The 26701-nt window shown below is 43.0% G+C and overlaps 1 protein-coding gene across 2 annotated transcripts in view; it reads right to left on the bottom strand.

Annotated features, from left to right (window-relative positions):
• Nucleotides 1-7611: 7611 nt before the first annotated feature.
• Nucleotides 7612-26701, bottom strand: part of LOC138763389 (BMP/retinoic acid-inducible neural-specific protein 3-like) — a 185329-nt gene continuing 166239 nt past the window's right edge. For both annotated transcript variants that reach the window (XM_069937477.1, XM_069937476.1), the window contains exon 8: nt 7612-9368. In XM_069937477.1, coding sequence (XP_069793578.1) covers nt 8255-9368 — 1114 coding nt within the window. In that variant the 3' untranslated portion in view covers nt 7612-8254. The remainder of the gene's footprint in view (nt 9369-26701) is intronic.

Raw genomic sequence — 26701 nt, 5'->3', positions numbered from 1 at the left:
AAGGTGTGTAGGTGGGTGAGGACTCTCTTTTGCATGTACCTTAAAGGGAACCACCATGGGCCATCTGATCTAATTTGTAAAAAGCTTCAGTGAGCACTATGCCTGCTTGTCAGGAAGAGGTGGCAGGTATTGCTTGCTTTCACCTTCTGTAGTTGTGGTTATTTATAGTTAAGATAATTTATATGAAAATGAAATCACTTTGCACGCGAGTTTGCGTGTCTCCTGATGTGCATTTCTTGCCTGTGTGCTGCTGAAGATCCAGCTGCGCTGGATGGGTCACGTCTCCAGAATGGAGGACCATCGCCTTCCCAAGATCGTGTTATATGGCGAGCTCTCCACTGGCCACCGTGACAGAGGTGCACCAAAGAAAAGGTACAAGGACTGCCTAAAGAAATCTCTTGGTGCCTGCCACATTGACCACCGCCAGTGGGCTGATAACGCCTCAAACCGTGCATCTTGGCGCCTCACAGTTTGGCGGGCAGCAACCTCCTTTGAAGAAGACCGCAGAGCCCACCTCACTGACAAAAGGCAAAGGAGGAAAAACCCAACACCCAACCCCAACCAACCAATTTTCCCCTGCAACCGCTGCAATCGTGTCTGCCTGTCCCGCATCGGACTTGTCAGCCACAAACGAGCCTGCAGCTGACGTGGACTTTTTACCCCCTCCATAAATCTTCGTCCGCGAAGCCAAGCCAAAGAAAAGATAAATAAAGTTCATGTTTTAATATGACCACGTGTCGAAAGTTGTCACTCAGATTTCAGATTTATTGTTAGATTACATACATGACATCACATACAATCCTGAGATTCCTTTTTCAGCAGGTATGGCAACATTACCACTAATTGGTAGTGCAAAAAATAACATGTAAACAAACTGACTGTGCAATACAGAGAAAACAAAATCAAAATTAATAAAGTTCACAAGTAAGTGTCCTTAAATGAGTCTCTGATTGAGTTTGTCATTGAGGAGTCTGATGGTGGCGGGGGGGGGGGGGGCGGGGGGGTAGCAGCTGTTCCTGTATCTGGTGGTGTGAATCTTGTGGCACCTATACCTTTATCCTGATGGCAGCAGTGAGAACAGTGCATGTTCTGGGTAGTGAGGGTCTTTGACGATTTCGTGCTGCCCTCCATCAGCAGCATTCTCTGTAGATGTTGTCAGTAGTGGGGAGGGTTTTGCCTGTGATATCCTGGGCTGTGTTCACCAACTTTTGGAGGATTTTACACTCAGGGGTATTCATGTTACCATACCAGACCATGATGCAGCCGGTCAGCACACTTTCCACCACACCTTTGTCGAAATTTGCCAGGGTTTCTGATGTCATACCAAACCTCCGCAAACTCCTGAAGAAGTTCAGGGATGATGTGCTTTCTTTACGATGCCATTTGTGTGTTGGGTTCAGGAAAGATCCTCCGAGATAGTGACTCCCAAGAACTTAATTTACTCACCCTCTCCACCTCTGATCCCCCAATGATCACTGGATTGTATATCTCTGGCTTTCCTTTCCTGAAGTCAACAGTCAGCTCCTTAGTTTTGGTGACATTGAGTGCAAGGTTGTTGTTGGTGCACCATTCAGCCAAGTTTTTCAATTTCCATCCTGTAGGTTGACGTGGTATAATCACCAAATTTGTAGATGGTGTTATTGTCATCCTACATTTGATGTCCTGCATTTTAATTAATCTCCTCATTCCCTAAATTTGGCCTGTAGAACCTCATCCCATTTTTTTTTACCTTTATCATTGCAGACTACATGAACCATGAGAACTACCTGTTTACCCTTTCCTTTCAGAATGCCCTGCAACTACTCTGAGACTTTGTGAGGTGTTTAAGGAGATTCGGTACGTCACCGAAGACTCTCAAAAACTTTTACAAGTGTACTGTGGAGAGCATTCTGATTGGTGGCATCACTGTCTGAACTGTCTAATGCCAACTCTCAGAACAAGAAAAAAACACCAGAAAGTTGTTAACTCAGCCTGTGACATCACTCCATCAAGGACATCAACAAGAGTCATTCTCTTAAGAAAGCAGCCTCTATCCTCAAAGACCCCCACCACCACCCAACCCTTGCCCTGTTCACTCTGCTACCATCAAGAAAAAGGTACAGGAGCCTAATGACAAGCACTCAGCTTCTTTCCTCCTGCCATCAGATTCCTGAATAAAAAATGAACCAATGACACTGCCTAACATTTTGTGCACTACTATTTTTCATTGTGTAAGGTGGTTTGCACTATGACGCGGCCACAAAACACCAAATTTTGTGATGTGTTCGTGACAAATTCTGATTCTGGTAATAACAATTCTGATACTGAGACATCCCTGACCCTTACACCCTGGAGGCAACCCAATAACTCAGAGTCTTGTTTGCAGCCACATATGTTTCTGTCTATTCCATCCACGATAGCTCTGCCTCTCTTTATCCTGCCATATTGCTATAATCTTAGTTGCTGTTTCCTTCCCCTGATGAGCCATCTACTCTAACAGAATCTAAAATGATACATATGTTTGAGAGGAGATGACCACAGTGGACTTCTGAAATACCTTGTTGTCACTGCTGTTTGGTCACCCATTCCCTATCTTTCCTTAAGTCCTTGTACTGTGGTGCAAGCACCTCACTAAATGTGTTATCTCCAACATTTTCAGCATCGTGGAAGCTCCAAAGTGAATTCACGTGCAACATCAGGGCTGTCATGTGGACTGTCAGGAGCTGCAGCTACACACACTTCCTTCACACATTGTCATCAGGGACACTGGGCAGGCTCCCTGGGTTCCCACATTAAAAAGGAGGAGCACGACACAGGTCACCTGCCATGGCTAAACACTAAGGAAAAAGTTTGACTAGCTTTGCCAGAAGTGACAGAAAAGAGGTGCCTTATTTCATGTTACCTTAATGTTGCTCACCAAATCCCAATATTCTCCAAAGACTAGATTAGTTTTATTATTAGTTTAATGAGTTTGTTTCCATCGGCAACAGTGCGAGTCCTGTTGCATTGCATGTTTCTGGATAAAAATGAAGACAAATCTCAAATATATTTTTACCAATTTTTGTAGAACCCCCAATATGGTGTTCATACAAAATGGAACAATGGTTTCAAACATCAAAAAATGATCGAAGAATAATTTCCAGACAAACGAGTTTTGAGTAACTCACAAGAAAACATTTTGTATCTATAAATGAACATGATGTGACTTGTATTGGATGTACAAGATCAGCATGCCTGGATTTCTCATAGAGAAATTACATGTCTTGCACCACTGCAGATAGATCAGAAGCTGAGGAGGTGCAATGGAGGGAGCAGGCAGTTGGAGAGAGGGGTTTGAGAATGGGTGTCCACAGGCACCTTTATCACCAAACAACACACGGTAATGACCAGAGTAAGTCGCATTGGCTATCGTTGATGGAGATGTCCTCATCCTCCCACCGTCTCTGAAAGAGCTTGCTTGCTTTCATTTCTTTTTGCTCTTGCCAAATGTGTGTGGCGATTCTTTGCTTGCTTTTGAATGCCAAGTAAAAGAAAACATTTCAATCTATCTTGGTACACACAACAATAAATCTAAATAGACAGGAAAAGTGGTGCTTTAGAGAAAGCATAACCTTCTAACTTAAAGGCTATGGTTGTATTATCTACATCCTGACAGGCACTGCTTATGAGAATGACAATCTCAAAATGACCAGTTATTAAAATAGGATACTGTAAAACCTTGAAGTGACTTCAGCCTGGCATTGACAGGTTCTTGTAATAAGTGCACACAGGGCTGCTACTATTTAATGTGAAAAATGAGGCAATACAAAGGAAAGAAAAGGCAGGCTGGCAATCATTAGAATAGAAGGAGAGCTCAAATTTATCTGTCACTGAAAATAAAAATGCGAGCAAAACTATGAGATCAACCTGAAGATTATAAAGTGGGAGTTCAGATTGCAAGAGTATTGGAGTAATTTTATAAGAATATGTAGGTTGGAACATAAGAAATAGGAGCAGAAGTAAGCCTTCTGGCCCATCGAGCCTGCTCCACAAATAAGTTTGTGGGTGATTTGACCATGGGCTCAGCTCCACTTACACGCCTGTTCAACATAACCCTATCCTTCAAAAATCTATCTGCATCTCAAACACATATAATGAGGTAACCTCTACTGCTTTCTTGAGCAGAGAATTCCACAGATTCACTCCTGTCTGGGAGAAGTGATACCTCCTCATCTATGTCTTCAATCTATTCTGCCAAATCTTGAGGCGTTGCTTAGTTTTGATCTCATCGGCTGGTGAAAACAACACCTTGCTTCTACCTTACCTATTCCTTTCATCAATTTATATGTTTATAATTTTTAGGCTATAGTTTGAGTGCTTAGTGCATTTCAGTATTTCATGATATACAGGGCAATGTGGACAAAGTTAGCAAATAGTGCAGATTAGCTCTATGGATGAAGAACCACAGCAAGGTGTGTCCATATTAGAGTCCCTGGAATTATGACTGCCAGTCATCCACTTTGTAATCCAAAAGTAAATTATTTAATCTGCCTGTCAGTGAAACAATCCATGATTTTGGTGAAGAATCACAAGAAAGTGACAACTTGGAGAAGGTTAGAGATCAGAAACTGTAGCTCTGACAAGAGATGAGCTGCCTCATTTATTTTCCCTGAGCTTCAAAAGAAGATATTGAAGTGATTAAGAAAATTTTTGACAGGTTGAACAGAGAAGTATTATTTGTTCAGGAAATCAATGACAGAGAATTATCTGTTTGAATACTACTGTATTGAGAATTGAGATTAGGAGAAGTGCTTCCATACAGAAGCCTCTTTGACATGTAATGAAATGTCATGCGGACAAGGTCATGGTGTGATCGAGGTTTGAGGCACTGCCACCCAACACGTCCAGGTTAATCATCAAGTGGCCCACGTCCCCTGATCCTAAACCAATCCCACATTTTCCTCCTCATGGTTACATGAATTTCCTTGGTTTCCACCTCTTCCCACAGTTTGTGGAGGCAGTTATTTAACTCACCAATCCACATGGGTTGGAAAGATATGGAGGAAACTGAAACACTTACAAAGGAGAAGGTGCAAACTCCACACAGACAGAGTCACAGAACAGGATCAAACCTGAATCGCCAGATCTGTGAAGTTGGAGCACTGCTTGCTGCGCCCTACTGCCACCTGTGTGAGACAGGGAGAATTAATGGCTTGGATTACATTGCCAGTAACCTGGAAGTGGCTCTGCATCTTCTCCATATAGTTTAGCTCTCTTGAGCTCAAGGAATCTAATTTTGGAAACAAAGTAGAATGCACAACTACTGCTATCCACTACTACAAACCAGCAATCTATTTCTAGCTCTGGAGAGTTAATTCATTAATTTAGAAATATACCACAGTAACAGGCCCATGAGCCCCTGTCACCCGAACACACTAATGAACCTACACACCTCATACTTTTTGGAGGGTGGAGAAAACCAGAGCACCCATTCAGACACAGGGAAAATGTACAAACTCTTTACATAGACTAAAGGAATATAAATGATAAATTTTCGAAGTATGGGAATATGGAGATCCGGGAGGCAAGCATGAGAGTGAAAGTAGTGCTACAGTATTAGGATCCTGAGGCTCAGTGATTTCCTTCCCTGCTGTTAATCTTTATGGCATTAGAAGCACCAAGTATCACACAATCCGGTGATGAACATATTATAACATTAAAGTGCACGGTACCCCAAAGCCATATTTGTATGAAGGGTAGAAAACATTCTTCTGCAGCATCTGTGAATATGCTCAAGCACAACCGCTAAGACACAAGGAAACACAAACACAAAGCAATCCCCAGGGTTCCAAACGTGGACTTTTCATCCAGATTTAATAACCAAAAATTAAATGTTCAATTCCTAGATAATACCAGCAATAAAACAAATACAGATGAGTTCTGTACACTCAATTTACAACAAAGCCAGAATTTGTCATTAGAAATATACAAAATGGCAGCGCACTGCACCTTTAAACAGCAATTTAACGATTGAGAATGTTCCTACCCTTGAAGATACAAATAATATTTTGCCTCGAGTGAAAGCAGGTTTACTTATTAAAAGGGATTTCAAGATTCCATGTTCTGCACGTCCTTTCTTTCATAAGAGTATTTTGGAGTTGTAAGGTCCTATAGCAGACAGAGTTCATATCGCAAAATACAGTGACACCATTGCACATCAATCTCATCGCATGAATACAGAAGATCAGAGAAGCAGGTAATTTTGCTACTCATTCCCACATGCACAATCCTAATCTTGTTCTTTTGTGATCATTCTATTGAGATTGAAAGGAAGTTTATATTCAGATTAATGGGCCACGTCCTTTGTTTAAAGAGGTTTCCGCAAATTTATTTTGACAGGAAAGGGAAAGATTACAGCTTTGAGAAAGAGATCAACAGAATCCTATGATGGTTTGTGATTGTGAACCCAGTATTTTTTGTTGTTGACTGAAAAGACATTGCCCTCTTAAGCAGCTATTGTGAATTAACCCATCAATACCTGACAAAAGGCCCAGGCATGAAAATTCCTGTAGATGTTACATGACCAGCTGAGCTTCTCCAGCATGTCTGTGTAGTGCACTTGATCCCAGCATCTGCAGACCATCTTGTTTAACTCAACACACCAATGATTTTGCATGGGGTGGGTGCTTTGGGTCAGTATTAAACCTTCCACCTTTGTGGTGCAGTGACTGAAATTCAGTTCATCCATTTTTTCAATTTGCTGCTGTTGTTTTCGATCCATTTCCACTTATGTGGTCACACCACCTGCCTGTTCAAGAGGCCAGGCACATTCTTGATTTGCAGAAAGATTTGGCTGAGATGGAAAATGGGCCAGTCTGTATGGTCGCACATGAGGAAGAACAAACTCTCTTTTGCAACAGGGAAAATACAACAGCACAAAATAAAGAGTTCTCTCCTTCCTGACTTTAATGTCAGATTGCTCATAAGCAATGGGATTGCCAGTGAAATTGGGAGTCTGAGTGTGTTCACACAACCTGTTCCTCGAAAAAAAATTAAATCTCATATCCATTGCAGCACCACACAATACCAACATGTGCAGATTTAACCTTGCCTTTCAGACTGGAGTTTCTACTCATTGATAACACAAACAGCAAAAAAAAACTGTTTGATAAGAAACATTTTCATTAATGGCATGCTCAGTTATGATCTGATAAGGGATTTCATTAACAATATGCCATGAAAATTATGCAGTATTGGGGAAAGAATAGGGATGAATGGATGATTTCAAAGGAGATAGCTCAGGTATGATGGATTACTTGGCTTTCTTCTGACCTATCTGATTCCATGGTTAGATGTTCCCAGTTAGCTCTGGGAATGCGCCATCCTCCAGACCTCCCTCGTCTGAAAAATTATCATCTGCTTTCCATTGATCCCAAAAGGTGGGATTATTTTGCAACATTTAATCTGGTGTAACTCCGCTGTTCTCACTTGTTGTTACCCTGTTTTGTATGTACAATCTGACAGGGACACTAGGGAAATGGTTACCTCCAAAGTTATCTATGGTTGTTATCCAGCAGACCGATGGAAGGAACCAGTCAATGCACAATTTACACAGGACCCTCCCCTTTGCACCCCACCCTCCCACTGCCCAAAGTAAAAGGACAACATGGTACCTTCGAGTTTGACTCTAGAGCACTTTGCATCACGACTGATCTCACCTGGAAAAAGGAAACATTACTGAGCAACCACAGCACGCAAGGCTTTCATGTACAGTAAAAACAATACTATTGAAAAACATTCGTCCTTCAACATCAATTATCAAAATAATTATACAATGAAAAAGAAAATCCATCAGCTTATACCATTTTGTTTCTGCGTTGATGTTTGAGACAGGAACTTCAGTGCAGACAGTACCATTTCTGAACACCACATTGTTAAAAAATATAATGGGTGCAAGACGTTACTGTGCATTCCGGCTACCATTATCATTCTCATCTGGGATGTAGAGAGGTGCGATATTTCCGGTTGCTTTACCAGAGTCCTGGAGACAAGGTGGGACAGCTACATTGGGTAGATATTCATACGTACAGTGAATAAACAGGTTAGTCAATAGGCCCCCTGGTCATTAGTTTCCACCCATGATTTGGTGCTTCACCAACACCGGTAGGTCAAATAAAGATTGGTGCTTGTCGCATGGGGAAATCCGTGGTTAAAATCAAACAAATTGTGCACAAAAGAACATCAAAGGAAGAATCCCCATTCTCATCCCTGGTTGGCAATTGCGGAGCACTGATGGTTAGCTGCATAATTTGGTGGTTTCCCTTTCGACGGAGTTGATGAGTTTGGCATTGAACGCCTGGAGCGATGCTTGAATTCTAACCACTTCACTGGTGGTCAGTTTCAGGCGATGCCGGAGGAGGCAGGTGAACAGATCCAGCCGTGGGTGGCCATAGGGGGAGAGCCGGTTCACTCGGTCTCGTATCTCCAGCAGCTGCAGCAGGGCGGAGTCCTGCGACCCCAGGGTGTAAGGGTAGTCCAGCTGCAGGATTAGGTCCCGAATGGCATCGGGGTCAAAGTGCATGCTGTAGCCAAACACCTGGGCATGGCTGATCTTCATGTAGCCCAGATTCCTGGAGGGATCGATGAACTCCAGCGGCTCATAGAACAAGCTCTCATTGCCGTTGGACTTGATACGGCTCCTCAAATAGATGTGAACTGTTTCAAAGAAGGTCTTCCACTTATTGCCCAGCATCAGAGTCCAGTTGTAACACTGAAGAGGTACATCCACCTTAGTCCTCTCCCAGTCTGGGTAGCTGTCTTCATTAATGGGCATGAACCAGCTCTCCGAGTGGCTGCCTCCAAATGGATTCACATAGATAGCCAGCACTGGTTCCAGGGTACTATTTTTAGTCAAACAGATTTGGATGGTCATGCCCAGAATCATGTGGACAAAGTTGGTCTTGTACTTGTTGCTCTTCAGTGTGAGAAGCATTCGCTTCCTCCAGGAGGGATCGAACCAGCTGTTGAGGCGCATGTCGTTGCTGATGAAGATGGCGGGAACGATGATCTTGCTGTCACGCTTCTGCAGCAGGTACCTGATTTCCATGTCCTGCAGGTCCTGCTCTGTCTCGAAGCCAATGTACTGCTCAGTGGGGTCAGCCACTTCTGGCCGGCAGACTCCCTGCGCCAGCATATAGCCTCCATTGCAGCCCCCACAGCGGGTGCGGTTATCGGCAGCGCACACCACACAGGAGGTCCCCTCGCCCACCGCACACGGGATGGCCTTCTGGCAGCTCAGCTGGTCATATGGACAGGTGCAGCTCCGGGTTTCCTCTGAAAATATCCCAGCCAGGCCGTTGTCAGTGCAGTAAAGGAAGGACTGAACCCGGTTGAGCCAATAGGTCATGGCCCTGTGGAGACAAAATGTCGACCTTGTTAAGCTGGAAAGGAAGTGGCCCTTATTGCAAATGTGCACACCCTTTTTTTGTCAGAGTGAGAGCATTTTACTGTATGGATACAGGCCCTTCAGCCCAGATTGTCCATACTGATCATGTAGTCTACCCAAGCTGGTCCACTTTTTCCTGCATTTGCCTTCTCATCTTCTCAACTTTTCCTCTCCATGTATCTGTCAAAATGCCTTTTAAATGCAATAATTGTACCCAGCCTTTAAACATCAGCTCGCATTGATGTAGCGCCTGAACACTGCAAAATGTTCCACATCCCATCATTAAATAAGTGTTTCACCCAGAGCCCCATATTAAGCATGATGTGAAAAAATATTTCAAGGGAGTGATTAAGAAAGGAACAGATCAAGGGAACAATGGCTATGATGCTGGAAGATCTCAGTCAGGCAAGAAGCATCAGCAAAAGAAAAACTGCTCAACATTTTTCAGAAGGGACACTTGAACAGAACCAACAGGGATACCGAGGAAGGGTCCCTGCCCTGAAACATTGAGAGGTTTCTCTCTTCACCGGCGACGCTTGACTTCCAGCATTACTGCTTGTGCTTTAGACCAAAGTGGTTTCAGACAATAAAACTTGTCATTTTATCTGCCTCTCATGCAGAAGGAAAGATGTTTTGAGATTGAGCTGTAGGTCACGGGCTCACCAAAGACAAGGCTGCCGAGGATAGAGATGAAAAAAGGCAGGGAACAGGCTAGTGTTCCAGTTAACACTACAGTCTTATAGTGCTATTGACCTTGGTTCAAATCAGTGCAGTGTGAAATGAGTTTGTGACCTACATGGGTTGCCCCCAAGTGTTCTGGTTTCCTCCTACCCTCCAAAACATATGGGTTGGTAGGTTAATTGGGTGGAATTGTGGTTCATTAACTGGAATGGCCTTCCACCATGCTGTTTCATTAAATATTAAAAACAATTAAACTGTGAGGTTGGGGGAGGGAATGGAGTCAGGGAAGGGTTGACTAGATCATTTGTGGAAGCTGTATTTATGGTTCCTTATATTTCCAATATTTCTTTAGGCATTAGGAGGCCATTCAGACCATTGCCAATACTCAAGCAATCCCATAAGTTCCAATCTCCCACATACAGAATTTCTCTGTATCCCTTCCTGTCTGAGAGGGGCCATCAGCATTCACCTGCACCAGGGTAATTTACACTTATCAATTAACTGACCAAGAAGCTCCTCTTTCTGGAGGAAGCAGGAGAACTCATGGGATTGTCCATATGGGTCACAGGAGAAAATGTTCACACCATGGACAGCAAGGTTAGCGCAGCGGTTAGTGCAACGCTGTTATAGCACCAGCGATCAAGATGGGGGCTTGAATCCCACGCTGTCTGTAAGACATTTATACTTCTTGTCTTTGTGGGCTTTCTGGTTTTTGGTCTCCGGTTTCCTCCCACCACTCGAAACGTACCGGGAATTGTAGGTTAATTGGACGGCATGGACTAATGGGCCGAAATGACCTATTACTCTTTTATATGTCTACATTTAAATAGATGAAAACAAAACTCCCGGTAGGAAGCAGCCAAGGCCACAGATAAGCTTGGATCCCCAGTGGTGCGGTGCTCCACCATTCCTTGCCATGTCACATGGGCAGCCTGAGGGGTTGCTGAAAATAATGGAGAAATATTCTGGAATGGGTAGATCGTTTAAGAGCAAAAAGCTTAAATCTGTCAAAGTTTAGAAAAACGAGAGGAGATAATTGAAGTTGAACGTCCAAAGGATAGACATGGAGAGGATGTTTACTCTTGTGGGTCTATCTAAGATCAAAGGCCACAGTTTAAAATATAGGGGTTGCTCAATTAGGACAGTGATAAAGTGAAAATTTTCCCTTAAAGGGTCAAGTCTTTCTCAAAATGCAGTGAAAGGAGAAGCTTTGAATAGTTTAAAGGCAAAATTCAATAGATTCTTGATGAGAAAGGGATGAAAAGTTATCAAGTGGAGGTGGGAATTCAGAGTTGAGTTTACAATCAGTTCAGCCAAGATGTTAATGTGACTTGGAGCCATGCAGAATGAAACAGGCCTTTCAGCCCAATTTGACCATGCAGACCAAGTTGGCATTCTGGTCTTGTCCCATTTGTCTACATTTGGCCCATATTCCTAAAGCCCTTCCTAAATGTCCACATCATACCCAGCTAAAAAGTTTCCACTGGCAGCTTGTTCCAGGTGCGGATTACCCTTTGAGAGAAAATGTTTCCCAACAAGTGCCTCTTAAATCTTTCCTCTTTTGACTTAAACCTACGCTCTCTTGTGATGCGCTGCAGTGCGAACAAACAACCTCAAACTATGAAGGCTGTACTACAGGCTTTAATTTACTTAAAATTTGCACATAAGGTTCAGTATCCCTTCTGGCTCCATGTGCTCTACTGCCTACACAAAGGTTGGCATGAGCCTTTATGTGGGGCCAGTGATGGGTAGGGAGTAGGTGGAGCCAGCCTCCCAGGTTACCTCCCTGCAGGTACAGTGGGGTACCCCCTGCAGTAGGCAGGTAGGAATGCAGACAGGTGCAGGCAGTCAGAAACAGTCCAGTGGTTGTATCACCACACCTCCAGATCTAGAACAATCTACCCTGAGTCTGCCACTCATGATTTTACAAACCTCTGTAAGATCACATTCACACTCCTACAATCTGGGAATGAAGGTCAGTCTATCCAACCTCTTCCCTAAAACTCAAGTCCTCTAGTTCCTGCCACAACCTGGTGAATCCCATTTGTACCTCATTTAATTAACCAATATCCTTCCCATATTTTGGGTAACCATAAATGCACACAGCACTCCATGTGTGGCCTCACCAATCACTTGGACAACTGTTCCTTGAGGTCCCAACTTTGGTACTCTACTGCAAAGGCTGAGTGGCAATATCTGTTCCAAATTGGAGGTAAACAAGAACTCTGCAGATTACTTCGCCCTCACCTGCATCTCCTCTACTTCCCCTACACTCACCCTGGCCCATGCCCAACATGTGGAACAAGGACAAAGCTCCCCATATCTTCACTTACCACCCACCAATCACTACATCCAACTTATCATTCTCCACAATTTCTATCACCTACAACATGAGCCCACTACCAGACATATCTTCCCTTCCTCCTCCACACTTTCCATAGGGATTTCTCTCTCCACAACGCTCTTGTCCACTCATTCATTCTCACCAAATCCACAATTCCAACTCTCCCACCATTACCGTGACCCCCTACTGACCCCCCATCCACCCCTTACTTAGTCTGTGACCACATGAAGAACTACACTTGTGCCTATATCACCACCCTCACCATCATTCTGGGCCTCAAACAGTCCTCCTAAGTGAACCAACACTTCACTTCTGAATCTTCAGGGGTCATTTACTGCATTTGATGTTACTGATGTTGCCTCCACTACATCGGAGAGACTGGATAAATACAGGAAGATCATTTTGTTGCTCTGTCCATGGCAAAAATACAGGCCTCCCTCTGGCCAACCACTGCAATTCCACACCCAATTTCATCAGTGACATGTCTGTCCATGGTCTCATGTCCTGCTAGGTTGAGGCCATTCATGTCTCGGAAGTCTCCAACCAGATGGCATCAATATTGACCTTCAATTTTTATTTACCTCCCCCATCCTCTTGCTTTCCCTCATTCTTCCTATTCCCTTCCTCCAGCTTCCCAGCACCTTCTCCTATCAAAGGGTATTTTTTCAGCTCTCAGCCCCTCCCCATTTCACCCCTCAGTTATATCCCCCTCCTACCTGACTCCACCTGGTAGCCTGTGCTTCTTTCCCTCCCCCTCCTCCCCCTGACCTTTTTATTTGACTGTGTGTCTGATTTTTGACACACCTGCCATGTTACACACCCCACCTTCTCCAAACACAGCATCTCCTTCCATGCTCTCCTCTCTTTGCAATCTCCTGCCAGCTCCAACACAAAGATCCACACACTGGCCAGTTTCTCCTTCCCTCATCAGGGCCCTGAGGTTAACAGCAGCAAGTAAAGCAGTAAAGAGAAAATCCAACTAATTCCTATGTTGGTTTCAAGGATGGTGAGAGGTTGGAACGAGCCTTTTCTTCACATAGTTTTTTTTTCGGTGTGGCCACCTGAACAGGCTCCAAAATGTAGAACATAAATCTCCTCTTCTGGGCACCTTGCCTCTTTATTAAATTGATTCTTTGAATGAAAATAGAACACTTAATTTTACTATTTTATTAATTGTGTTTTGTCATTCTCCATTATTTTATACTTTAAAGTAATATTTCTAAATTCAAACTGCTATGACCTTTCACCTCCACTCCCACATAAAAAAATCCTGGCTAAAAGAACAATGCGGAAGTGTTGAAGTAATTGAAGAGACAGTGGAGCTACAGAATACTTATTTCACTGATTTTAGTTCTAATCATGTGGAAGGTAACAGTGCTGATGTCAGTCTAGTGGGATCAGACAGTGTACATAATGTGGAACGACATCAATGATGTCAAGGGTGAATGGTAATGGAAAATCACTTAAATTAAAACAGTACAGAGTTACAGTAATTATCATGTGAATTTCAAGGGTTATTTACAATCCATCTTTGAAAAGAAGTACAGTGCGTAATTAAAGGGCGATGCAGACATGATGCAGGTCTATTCAGAGTAGGGAAAAACCATTAAGGGTGCATGCTTGAGGGCGAGCCCATAGTCTGCCGGGAGTCAAGGCAGTCAAAAGAAAGGCAATGAGTTAGCACAAACCTGCAATAAATAAGATGTGCCAACTGAACTTCTGTCATTCCAAAGAGACAACAGAGAAATCCATTTTGTAAAATGCTCGCACTTCTGCAAGATCTAGCTCTTGCCTGGGTACACCAAATTAATCCCACTGTACTGTTCTTTCTCCTCCTGTATCTATCTGTGTTTCAATTATTTCCCAAAATGTCCTTTGATTTGTGTTGATTTCAAACTTAACATGAGATTTTGCAAAGCTTTCCACATTGCAAGAAATCTCGACAGTCTCCATTCATCTGACCAGCTTTTTCAGATGATGGCCCTTAACTATTAAATCCTCACCTGGAGAAAATAAACTCTCCATATTCAATTTATCACAATTTTAACTCTAGTAGTTCTCTCTCTGCCTCTTCTGTTCCTTGTTGATCAATTCTGACCATCTTTCATCTCCCTTCATATCTCCGGCTTCTCTCTCTCTCTCTCTCTCTCTCAGTAATTATACATCCTCTGAGAATCGGCATCATTATTTTATACTTTAAGCTAATATTTCTAAATTTTAAATGCTTTGACTTTTCACCTCCACTCCCATATAAAAATTCATGGAAATGCTCCACATCTTTCCCCTTTTCCCATATTCTTCATCTCAGCTGCTTAAAATTCAAAAGGTGGATTTTTCTGCTGGAGGTCAAACAGCAGGAATCAAGAACTCAAAACTATGAACTTCTTCAGCCTATTAACAAGGACAACTTTCTCCTTATTTTTCATTCTGCTCATTCTCATTATCTCAGCTGGCTTAGGAAGGTTGCTAAAATATTTGAAGTACTAAATTTCCATGATATTGCTGCCTCAGGTGGGGTGTGGTAAGGGGACAGCTGGTCCTGCAATGTCTATAGGAAGTAATTACCAATGTCTTGGGCTGAGCCCTTCCTCAAGGTATGAGTGAAAAAGTATCTGAATTAAAGGCTGGGAAAGAAAGGGGAAATAATGGGAAGGGGAGGAGTACAGACCGACAGAAAAAAAAATATGTTAATTGGATTTGATAAGAGGAAAGATGAGAATTGAATTTGACTCTGAAAGGAGGAGACAGACAGACAGAGCTAAAGGAAAGGAAATGGAGGAAGAAGATGGGGGAGGAGTTTCTAATGGAAACCAGGGAAGTTAATAAAATGTAAAGGTTCCATAATTGTCACGTAATACTGCATTTACAATGTAACATATATCAAATTCCTTAACTTTGTCTCCCATAGGTAAGACCAAGTCAGCACTTTGTCCAACACTCCTCACAGAAATGAAACCCCAGGAAGGAACAAACTCATGACCCCTAGTTTACAAGACCACTGAGCTATCAGAGCCTCTTGTTAATGCCATCTGGATAAAGGGTGCTCAAATGGAAGATGAGATGTTGTTCCTCCAATGTGCGGGTGGCTTCAGTTATGTAGTGCATGAGACCATGGAGAATCCCTCTCATACTTTAACTGAGCAAGTTTTCAATTAAAATGAAGAGAAAGAAGTGAAATGAAAACATGCTTAGCTACGTTTTGCTGCAGAAGGATCTCTGATCTCACCATTTGTCAGCTGGGGCAATCTTCAGATTAAGTAAAACTGAAGTTGCTGATAGTGTGAGCTGGTGATGCCAATGGAGCAGGAAAAGAGAAGCCCTGAGAATGGATCATATCAGACACCAGTTGGGAGCTATCAAGCCCAAAGAATGTCAGAACAGTGAGCTAAAGAAGGTGAATTTAGTGAAAGACAAATAAAAAAAGATGGAGCCAGCCAGAGGGATGGAGTAAAACAAGGAAATCTGCAGACGCTGGGGTCGAGTGCAATTCACAAATGTGCTGGAGAAACTCAGCAGGTCATGCAGCATTCATAGGAGGTAAAGGCTGACCAACGTTTTGGGCCTGTTGGATACCTTTTACTTCCTATGAATGCGGCGTGACTTATAGAGTCTCTCCAGCACCTCTGTGTATTGCAGACAGATGGATGTAGACTTTCAAGAAGCCAACAGTGCAGTATCAAAAATCAGACTGTAATTTTAGGATGTTTGCATTTAACCTCATCTCACCTCAAGTTGCTGCACCATTTACTCTAAATGAATGGCAAGCCCCATTATCCTCACCACTAACTTGTCAGTAGATCATGGCTTGCCATGTAAAGCTTGGGACGAACTGCAAAATGGTGCCATAAGATGTTTGAAAAAGTTTTCCATGGAAGAATCGACCAAGGAAGTAATGAAGATTTCTAAGTGGTTGAAGGATAAAAGTGGTGGAGATTTAAGATATGGTATTCAGATTACTTAGCAACTAGTTTCTCCAAATGTTCATGAGGGAAAAGAATCCAATTATGGTAAGAAATCATCAAGGACAGTGCACCTGATAAGTTAGGATGAGCATCAGCACTAGCTGGGCCAGTACAGGGAGACAATGGAAGGTGCCATTCAGCACATTCGGTGCAAGCAAATGTAGCCTGTGCATCAACATGAAGGCCATCCGAAACCCAGTCAAGAGCAGAGTCATCAGCTCAAAGTTAGAATCAGCGAAATTTGTCCCACAGATGTTGAGATGACAATATGATGTATGTCATCAACTGTTGGCACACTTTATGGTCCAAAGAAATTAAATAGATCCTGGAAGTCCCTATGTTATAACTCTGCTTGAAAAACTACCAGTGGAACCAGAGAAATCTTGTAGATTATGTGGATGGATCAGTGTGGGACTGGAGGGGCTGCTGGACAGCTGCATTCACAGGGGTCCAGACTGGATCTAGTAATGATTAGAGGATCTCTATGGATGTTGATGGGGAAAACTGAGCAGGAGCCAGTGCCATTTGGCTGTTTCTGAAACTACTTCCACTGCCTCTGAGCAAATCCCCCTTGCTAAGTGACTAACCTGATCTCCTCTTCCCCGTCCCTACTTCCCTTCCCCTTTATAGTTCTCCTCCCTCCCTTCCCCCCTTCACCCCACCATCTCCCCTCCTTTCACCCAGCCATCCCCCTCTCATTGATCTCTGCTGTTCCCCTCCCTCCCTTCTCCACCTATCACTTTCTGCCTTTGCGACCAGACATTCCTCCGCCCCCAACATTTACTCTTTTGCTCGGATGCCTGCCGACATTTTTCCATACCTTGATGAAGAGCTCAACCCTGAAACGTCGGTTATGTATCTTTACCTTTGCTATATAAAGGACATCGATTGACCTGCTAAGTTCCTCCAGCATTGTGTCTCCACAACAGACTTTCATGTTTTACTTTAAATTAGTCACCTCCCCAGATTACAAAGTGAATCGTCCACACAGTCTTTCGCATCAAACTTTTTTATTTCTGTGTGCAGCCTCGAAACAGGCCCACAAACATAATGCCAAATTAAACAAAATATCTTCTGCTTTCTTCAGGGTATAAATGCTGGTCCCTCAACATCAGTTGTCATCCACACAGCCCACTGAATACCTACCAGCAGTCTCTCAAACATATCACCCAGGCCGGTTCATTGTTTAATGGCAAGGATTCCACAAATGTCAGACAAAATCCTTCACAAACTTCCAAAGCTCATGCAATTTGGCAATGATAATGGTTTAACTCCCTTCTTTGCTGCAGGAAATCTCTCGCTCAGAGAGCGTTCACATGAAATCCATGCCAATATTTTCCTGAGATGGAATCTACTGAGCCAGCTAGAAATATCAAGCAGTTGCAGGGGAATCTCATCTTTCTGCCCAAAGCAAAATGCACCATTGGACCATTAAGAGCAGCTTCTCTTCTTCCAGTTGGGAGATTTAAATGCAGTCATATTTCATAAGCAATGGGTAGGGAAGGATGGCTCCAGGAAGCAGTGAAAACATAATGAATTATTCATCAGTAAACAATTCCTGAGGAAAGTGGTTTTTTTTTCAAAACTGCCACTCTGTCATTAGTCTGACTATAATGATAACTGCAGAGCCCTGCAAAGCAGTCACCAGGGGCAATTCTCACGTTCCAGCCAATAGCTTAAAAGTCAGGCAAAGCTTCATTAGAAGACTGGAGCTTGGTATATGACTGACTCGTGTGTGGCTGTAAACAAGGAATATGTAGTGCATCACTCAGCCGGTGGGCAGTAATTCTCTATGTGCAACATTTCAGTGAACATAGAACATTACAGCACAGTACAGGCCTGATGGCCCATGATGTATAAAGCTAGTCAACAATCTAAACCTTCCCTACCTCACATCCATAACCCTCGATTTTTCTTCCATCCATGTGCCTGTCTGACCATTTATCAGAAGTCCTTATTGTGCCAACCTTCACCACCACAACTTGCAATGCATTCCAGGCACCCACCACTCTCTGTGTAGAAAAAACTAACTGACATCTCCCCTAAACTTAAACAGATATCATCTGGTAAATGCTACTGTTAACCTGGGTAAAAACGTGTTGGCTCCTCACCCTATCTATCCCTCTTATAATTTTGTAGTCCCCTATTAGTTAACCGGTTAGTTAACCTTTCACATTCACCACCTGGCATCCCAGAGAAAAAGGGTATCTATCCTCCAGCGGTGATGTCCTGCACACCCCCTGTCCCTTTCACACTGGGCTAACCAGTACGCTGATTCAAAACGAATTGGTGATGATACATGTTCCCTTGGCGGTTCATCCCCAGGGAGATCTGTCACCTATGTATCGGTTTACGAGTGCCCACACTGGCATGTTAACTAGTAGACTGGCAGTTAATTACTGAGTTAAAGTGCCAGTGTAAATGGGGCTTCTGTTACAAAGAGAAAAGACGAGGCTCTGTTAACCTTGCCTATAAAATTTTCTCCAATCCAGGCAAATTCCTGATAAATCTCCTCTGCACTCTCTCAATAGTCTCCACATCCTTCCAGTGAGGAGGTGACCAGAACTGAACACAATATTCCAAATGTGGTCTAACCAGAGTTTGATAGAGCTGTAACGTTCTCATAGCTCTTGAATTCAATCCCCAAACTAATGAAGGGCAGTATACAATAAGCCTTCTTAACTGCCCTATCAAACTGCATAGCTCCTTGAGATATGTATGGATTTGGAGCAAAAGGTCCCTCTGTTCTTTCACCTTCTTAAGAACCCTCCCATAAACCATGTACTCCATGTTCAAGTTAAACATTCCAAAAGGTATCACTTCACACTTATCCAGATTGAACTCCATCTGCCACTTCTCTGCCCTATGCTGCATCCTGTTTATATCCTGTTGTAATGTACAACAACCTTCTACACTATCCAGAACACCTCCAACCTTCATGTCACCTTCAAGCTTACTGATCCATCCTTCTAGTTCTTCATCTACACCATTTATTAAAATCACAAAAAGCAGTGGTCCCAGAACAGATCCCTGCAGAACTCCACTAGTCATTGACCACTGGACAGAATACATTCCATCAACTACTACGCTCTAGTTTCTTCAGTCAAGGCAGTTCTGAATCTACCCAGCCAAAGTTTCATGGATGCCATGCTTCATGACTTACTGAATGAGTTTACCAGAGGGGACCTTATTAAATATCTACTAAAATCCATATACACGACATCTACCACTCTACCTTCATCAATTTTCTTTGTTACTTCCTCAATTAGGCTCGTGAATCATGTCCTGCCCTTCACAAAGTCATAATGACTATCTCCAAGAAGACCCAACTTCTCTAAATGCTCATAAACCCTGTTCCTAAGAATATTCTCCAATACTTTGCACACCACTGACCACTGACTCAAGACTCTGATCTATAATTCCCAGGATTTTCCCTATTACATTTTTTAAATGGGGAGGGGGATTACACTTGTTATCCTCCAATCCTCTGCTGCCTTCCCTGTGACCAAGGAGGATGCAAAGATCCAATGCCCCATCTATCTCTTCCCTCACTGCCTATAGTAACCTCATCCTGGGGTCATCTCAATCCAAATATTTTTAAGAAGGTCCAGCAGTCTTTCTTAAACTCAACAGTTTATTTCAGGGCAGATTTGCAGAGTGAAATTGATGGGTCGAATGGCCTACTTCTGTTCCTATTTCTTGTGATCTTTTCAATATGCTCCAAAAGTTAAGTTTGTTCAATACCAACCTCACATTGATCAATATCTCTCTCTTTGGTGAACTCTAAAGCAATGTATTCATTTAGGATCTACCCTAACTCCTCTACCTCCAGGCACATGTTGCCTCCTTTATCCTTAAGTGGCCCTGACATCTCTCTCATCATCTTTCTTTGGTCCTTTCTTAAGTTCCTTTTGTCTACCATATAATTCCCATGAGCCCTCCCTGACTTTTTCTTACTGAACCTTATGCATGCACTTTTCTTCCTCTTAACCAGCTGCCTTACCTCTTTTGTCAACAACTGTTCACTTGTCCTACCATCTTGTCCTGTCTTAGTGGGACAAACCTATTCAGAACCCCAAACAAGTGGTCCCTAACATCTTCCACTTTACATCTGTGCTTTCTCACTTTACTCTCCCCAGTTCCTGCCCAATCTCTTTGTAATTAGTCCTTTCCATTTAAAAACTTCACCTGTTTGTCTTTCCTATTCTTGTCCATAGCTATTCTGAAGGTCAAGGAGTTGAGATCACTGTCACAGAAATGTTCCCCCACGAAGAGGTCTGTCACCTGACCAGGTTCATTACCCAGTACAAGATCCAGTATGGCCTCTCTTCCAGTTGACTCATTCATAAACCTTATTTTGATGAAGAGCTCAAGCCCAAAATGTCAATTATGCATTTTGACCTTTGCTATATAAAGGACACTGTTTGACCTGCTGAGTTTCTCCATCACTGAATTTTTACTGTGTCGGGAATCCTTCTTGGATATAACTAACAAATTTTGCCCCATCAATCTCTCTTGCAGCAAGGAGGTGCCAGTCAATATGTGAGAATTAAAGTATCCCATAACAACAATCATGTGTTTCTACACCATTCCAACTCTGCCCATTCATCTGCTCCTCTATGTCCGGAGAGCGAAATGGAAGCTGAGAGATGACTTCCAAAGGGCGAGCGCTTCTTTTTTTTGTTTCTGACTTCCATCAACACTAACTGAGTAGACAATTTTTCCACAATGCCCTCACTTTCTGCAGCTGTGATAACTATCCTTGATTTGTAATATTACTCCCTCCCCCTCTTGTATCTCCCTTTTGAAACAAAAAACCCCACTACCTGCATCAGCCAATCCTGTCCATGAATCAGCTAAATCTCTGTAACAGCCACATCATTCTAATTCCATGCACTGTTCTATGTTCTAAATTTATCTCCCTTATTCCTAATACTTATAGCATTGAAATAAACACATTTAATCCTTTAAACTGATCACATTTATGCTCCCTCCACTGCCTCACAACATTACTAGGCATTGCATCAACCTTTCCACCATCTGCTCTATTCTCTGCCCTACCATTCTGGTCCCCATCACCCTGTCAAACTAATTTAAACCCTCTTCAAAAGCTCTAGCAAATCTCTCCACCAGCATAGTGGTTCCCTTCCAGTTCATGTGTAACCTATCCTTTTCATACAGTTCATACTTTCCCTAAAACAACTCTTGATTCTCCTGTATGAGCTCAAGGTCATCGAGCTACAGGTTCAGTTCCATAACACGGTCTGTAAAGAGCTGCAAAGAGATGCACATGATGAGCACTCCACTAACCCTGTTGCTCTTCTGACTATTATACTGGGCCATAGCAAGTGGCCTCATACTGACCAAGCAGTATAATGGATTGTGGAGTGTGTCATGTCACACAATATCCCAGTCAGCCAGATTTTGCTGCACTGTCTATCCTTGTCTAAACTTTGCCAATACAAGGTCAAAGAACAAATAATCATAAACTCTCACCAGGATCTTATCTTGGTCTCTGCCTCTTCTTGTTGAAGTCTCGAGTCACCATTCTATCTCCAGCCTGTCATACAATGGCCACTCCCAAAATGGATATTCTGCTTATACCTCTCACCTTCTTAAACTGTTCAGTTTGCACACTCCCACTCTAACTCCCGTTTGTTGGAAAAGAAATTACCAGCACTGTACTCACCTTCTTAAACTGTCCTACTTCCGAGCACTCTTTCTCCAACTCCTGTTCAACTAATGTGGAGCTCGGGAACATGAAGAAGCAAATGAAAACCGCAAGTCATGAAAAACCTGACTATCCCTCGAGCTTTGTGCTCCTGAGTAAGATTCAGGTTGCTTACGTTTCAGTATTGATACCACACCAGAAACATCTGGCTTAGATCATCTTGAGATTGACAGATCTGGACTTTGTTGGACTTTGGATGCCACTGCAATATTTTTCTCCCCTGGCTGCATACTCATTTCTCTGAGTGTGCGTGGGGTTGTATTTTGACATCAGTGTAATGTCAAGCAGTGTATCAAACTAAAATCGAGTTTCAGAGGTGTCAAGCCCCAAATAAATTGTGATATAGGCAAAGGCCATTTTGGCTGAGTGGCTTCATCATGCAAATTTCTTTCACAGATAACTTTACATTTATGCAAGACCAAAATTTTTGGCACGTGGTGCTGTAAATGATACAGTCTCAATCCATGGATTTGTCGATATGAGGCAAGGCAATTTAAAATTGGGTGGAGGGGTGAGTGTGGATTCAAATGTGGGGACATTAGATCAAGTTCCTCATGATAAACTGATCTATAAGGTTCAGATGCATTGGATCCATGGTGAATTGATAGTTTGGATATGGAATTAGCTGCCCCAGACAAGACAGAAGGCAGTAGTGGAAGGGTATTATTTTATCTGGAGATTTGTGACCAGTGGTATCCCATAGGACCACTGTTGTTTTTGACATACCTATGTGATAGCTTAGCCCATACCACAACTATATATGCATGACAATGACACAAAGATTGGTGGAGTTGTGGAAAGGATAGAGAGCTACCAAAGAATGCAAGATCAGTTACAGATATCAGGGGGACACGGAGCTTTCTTTGGCATCATCCTTTTCTTCTCATTAAATCATGCATAAAAGGTGTTCAGACTATGACGCCTCTGTTCCAGACAAACTGAACACTTTTTATGCCAGGTTTGATGAGAAGAACAGGATGTCGTCAAAAAAAAGCTCCATGTCCCTCTGAAGGACAGACCACCTGCATAGCCTAATCCAAGGTGAGGAGAATCCTATCCAAGGGGAACCTACACAAGGCAGCAGTACCAAACAACATACCTGGTTGGGTACTGAAGGACTTTACAGATCAATTGATGGAGGTATTCATGGACATCTTCAACACCTCACTGCAATAGTCCATCATTCCCGTAAGGTTCAAGGAAGCCACTATTATCCTAGTACCCAAGAGGGTGACAATAACTTCTGCCCTGTGGCTTTCACCTCCTCCATTATGAAATGCTTCAAGCGTCTGGTGATGGAATTCATCAAAGGGCACTTCACAGAGGCACTGGATCCATTTCGGTTTGAAATTGATCCACACACAATGCTATAGTCTTGACATTTCACTTTGTCCTGGCCCACATGGAGAACGATGCCTCATACACCAGGTTGTTATTCATTTGACTTCAGCTTGGTGTTTAATACAATAGTTCCCCAGAAGTTGATGGAGAAGCTGTCCTCACTGACTAAATTCCTCTCTTTGTAATTAGATTGTTGACTTCCTAAAGGAAAGGCCACAGTCTGCCTGGGTCAGTAGCAGAATATCGAGCCCCATCACGCTGAGCACTGGTGCACCTCAAGACTGTGTGCACCACATGCTCCAGTTGATGCTACTGACCCATGACTGCATTACCAGATCCAGCTCTCACTGTGTAATCAAGTTTGCAGTAGTTGGTTTAATTAGCAACAACAATAACTTGCACAACAGAGAATTTTACTTTTCTTTCAATTTTAGACATACAGCCCAAGCTGCCCAATTACACTCAATTAACTTGCAACCCCCGGTATGTTTCAAAAGGTGGGAGGAAACTGGGATCCACAGAGACATGGAGAGAACATTCCAGCTCCTAACAGACAATGCAGGATTCGAACTCTGGACCCGGTCACTGGCACTCATACGCTAACCATGCCACCCCAAAGAGGTGGAAAATCTTGCGAAATGGTGCGAGAGCAACCAACCCGAATCTCAATGTGGAATTTAGGAGGACTAGAAATGACCACCCTCCCACTACACATCAACAACTCTGTAGTGAAGAAAGTGGAGAGCATCAAGTTCCTTGGTGTTCACTTAACTGGTGACCTATCGTCGGCACTCAACATCTCCTCACTTGTCAGGAAGGCGCAACAGCAACTACACTTCCTGAGAAGACTGAAATGGGCAAGGCTACTGGCCACCATTATGTCAACTTTCTATAGGAGCTCTATTGAAAGCATCCATCATAGTGTGGAACGGTTGCTGCAGAGAAATGGTTTGGAGGTCAATCCACAGGACTATAAGAGTAGCAGAGAGGATCATTGAAGTCTCCCTTCCCCATTAACCTGATCTGCCAGGATTGTTGTCTGAAAAGGACATGCAAAATTAATGAGGGCCCCTTCTACCTTGCACACAGCATCTTTCAGCTGATCCCATCGGGAAAGAGATACAGGAGTACCAGAGCCAGCACCAGTAGGCTGAGGAACAGCTTCTTCCCACGGGCAGTGAGAATATTGACCAAAGGAACTGCTCACACCAACCATCCGAGACTCTCGTTTGTACAAAGCAATATTCATTTATTAATTTCTATAGATATAATACTTGTCCTGCATTATGTACTATTTGTCTATATGTGTGTTATGTCTGCTTGTGTGTCTGCACGTTTTGCACCGAGGACTGGAGAATGGTGTTTTGTCAGGTTTTACTTCTACAATCAGATGACCATAAACTTGCTTGGATATGGGCTGAGAAATGGAAGACAGAGATTAATCCGGAAAAATATTAGGTGTTGCATTTTGGGAGGTCAATTGCAAGGAGAATCTCTACAGTTAATGGGAGGATTACTGATGTGCAGAGGGGATCTGCACAAGTAGATTGGATGGAAAAGAAGACATGGCATGCTTGGCTTCATTGGACAGAGCATTTATAAATATAATAAGGCATGTAAAGGTTCCATTATTGTCACATAATACTATATTTAGAATGTAACTTACATGAAATGCTTTAACTTTGTCTACTGTAAGGAAGACAGAGGGTCACCACTTTGTCCAGCGCCTCTCGCAGAAATAAGGCCCCAGCGAGGAACTAACTCGCAACCCCTGGTTTACAACCACTGAGCTATCGGAGCACTGTATAACATTTTGGTTGGACTAGACCTGAAAAACTGTGTGCAATTCCGGTTGTCACATTACAACAAGGACGTGGAGGCTTTGAAAAGGGTTAGGGTTAGGATTATTGGTTAAAGAGTTTTACCAGGATGCTGCGTGGTTTAGCAGGTATGAACTATGGGGAGAAATTGGATGAACATGGGTTGTTTTCTCTGGAGTGTCCAAGGCTGAGGAGTGACCTTATAGAGGTATCTCAGAACGAGAGAGACGTTAATAGGGCAGACAGACAAAACCTTTTCTTAGGGCAAAGGCATCACACACCAGAAGACATCCATTTCAGGTGAAGAGGAGGAAATATAAGGGAGTATAAGAGATGTATGGCGTAAATATTTTATACAGAGTGTGGTAGAAACCTGGAGTAGTGGAGGAAGCAGATACAATGATAACATGGAGGCTTCTGTACTGACACATGAATACGAAATGAATGGAGGGATATCAGTCAGGTGCAGAGTTTTCATTTGATTTGGACACTTGTTCAACAAAGGCACATGGTCCAAAGAGCTTGTGCTGTCCTGTTCTACATTCCAATTAAAGATGGGATTAATGTAGGTTAGTTTTACTGATTGTTTGTGCCGATTCAATGGTCTGAGGGGCTGTTTCCATGTTGTTACTGTCTCCATGACTCTGACTAAATGTGGCAGTTCATTCTTCCCATCAAGCATGGTTCAATTAAGAGGAGTGCTTGAAACAAACGTGACTCTAATCAAGGTACCTCAGGTGGCAATGTAGTGAGAGAGGAACAGAAGTCAGCCATTTGGGCTTGTTCTGTCAAAATATTTTAAAAAAAGGTTGGGTATATAAAATAGCTGTCCTGGCTGAATTGCACAAAGATAAATTTAATCATCTTAAATCCATGCCATCTTATCTCTGGTCCCCCAAAACAGGTCATCCTTGATCACCCTGGCTCACCTCAACTCTACACACCTCAGCTAATTCTCTCTTAGGCTTCTTGTGTTCCAAACACAATAACCCCAAGTCTCATCAGCCAGCATCCTCAGTAATCTCCTTCAAATCCCTGCACCTTCCGGAGTAGAGACACAGTGCCCCACTGCAGGGTCCTACTTGTCTGTTCCTTACACTGAAAGCTCTGTGCAGGTTTTATGTAGCCCAAAGAAGGGGACAGTATATTGTTTTTTCTCTCACATTAGTGAACCCAAGGAGGTCTGTGCCCAAGGTGGGCATGCCCACACTTGGCAGCAGCCTATAAGAGGTTTGAGCTTCAGGAGATCAAAGGACCATCATAGGGAATTAGAGTGAGAGAACACTACCCCCTCCCCTCCAACCAATGAAAAGGAGAATCCTGAGAGAGGACCCCACAGGGAAAGGACCTCAGTAGTTGATCAGTGAGGAGTTCGGAGGTCAGAAGACTCACACCAGATTGCAGGCTGCTTAAAATTGA

This window comes from Narcine bancroftii, chromosome 5 (assembly GCF_036971445.1).
Source record: "Narcine bancroftii isolate sNarBan1 chromosome 5, sNarBan1.hap1, whole genome shotgun sequence".
NCBI lineage: Eukaryota > Metazoa > Chordata > Chondrichthyes > Torpediniformes > Narcinidae > Narcine > Narcine bancroftii.
This window is presented reverse-complemented; position numbering and strand designations above follow the sequence as displayed.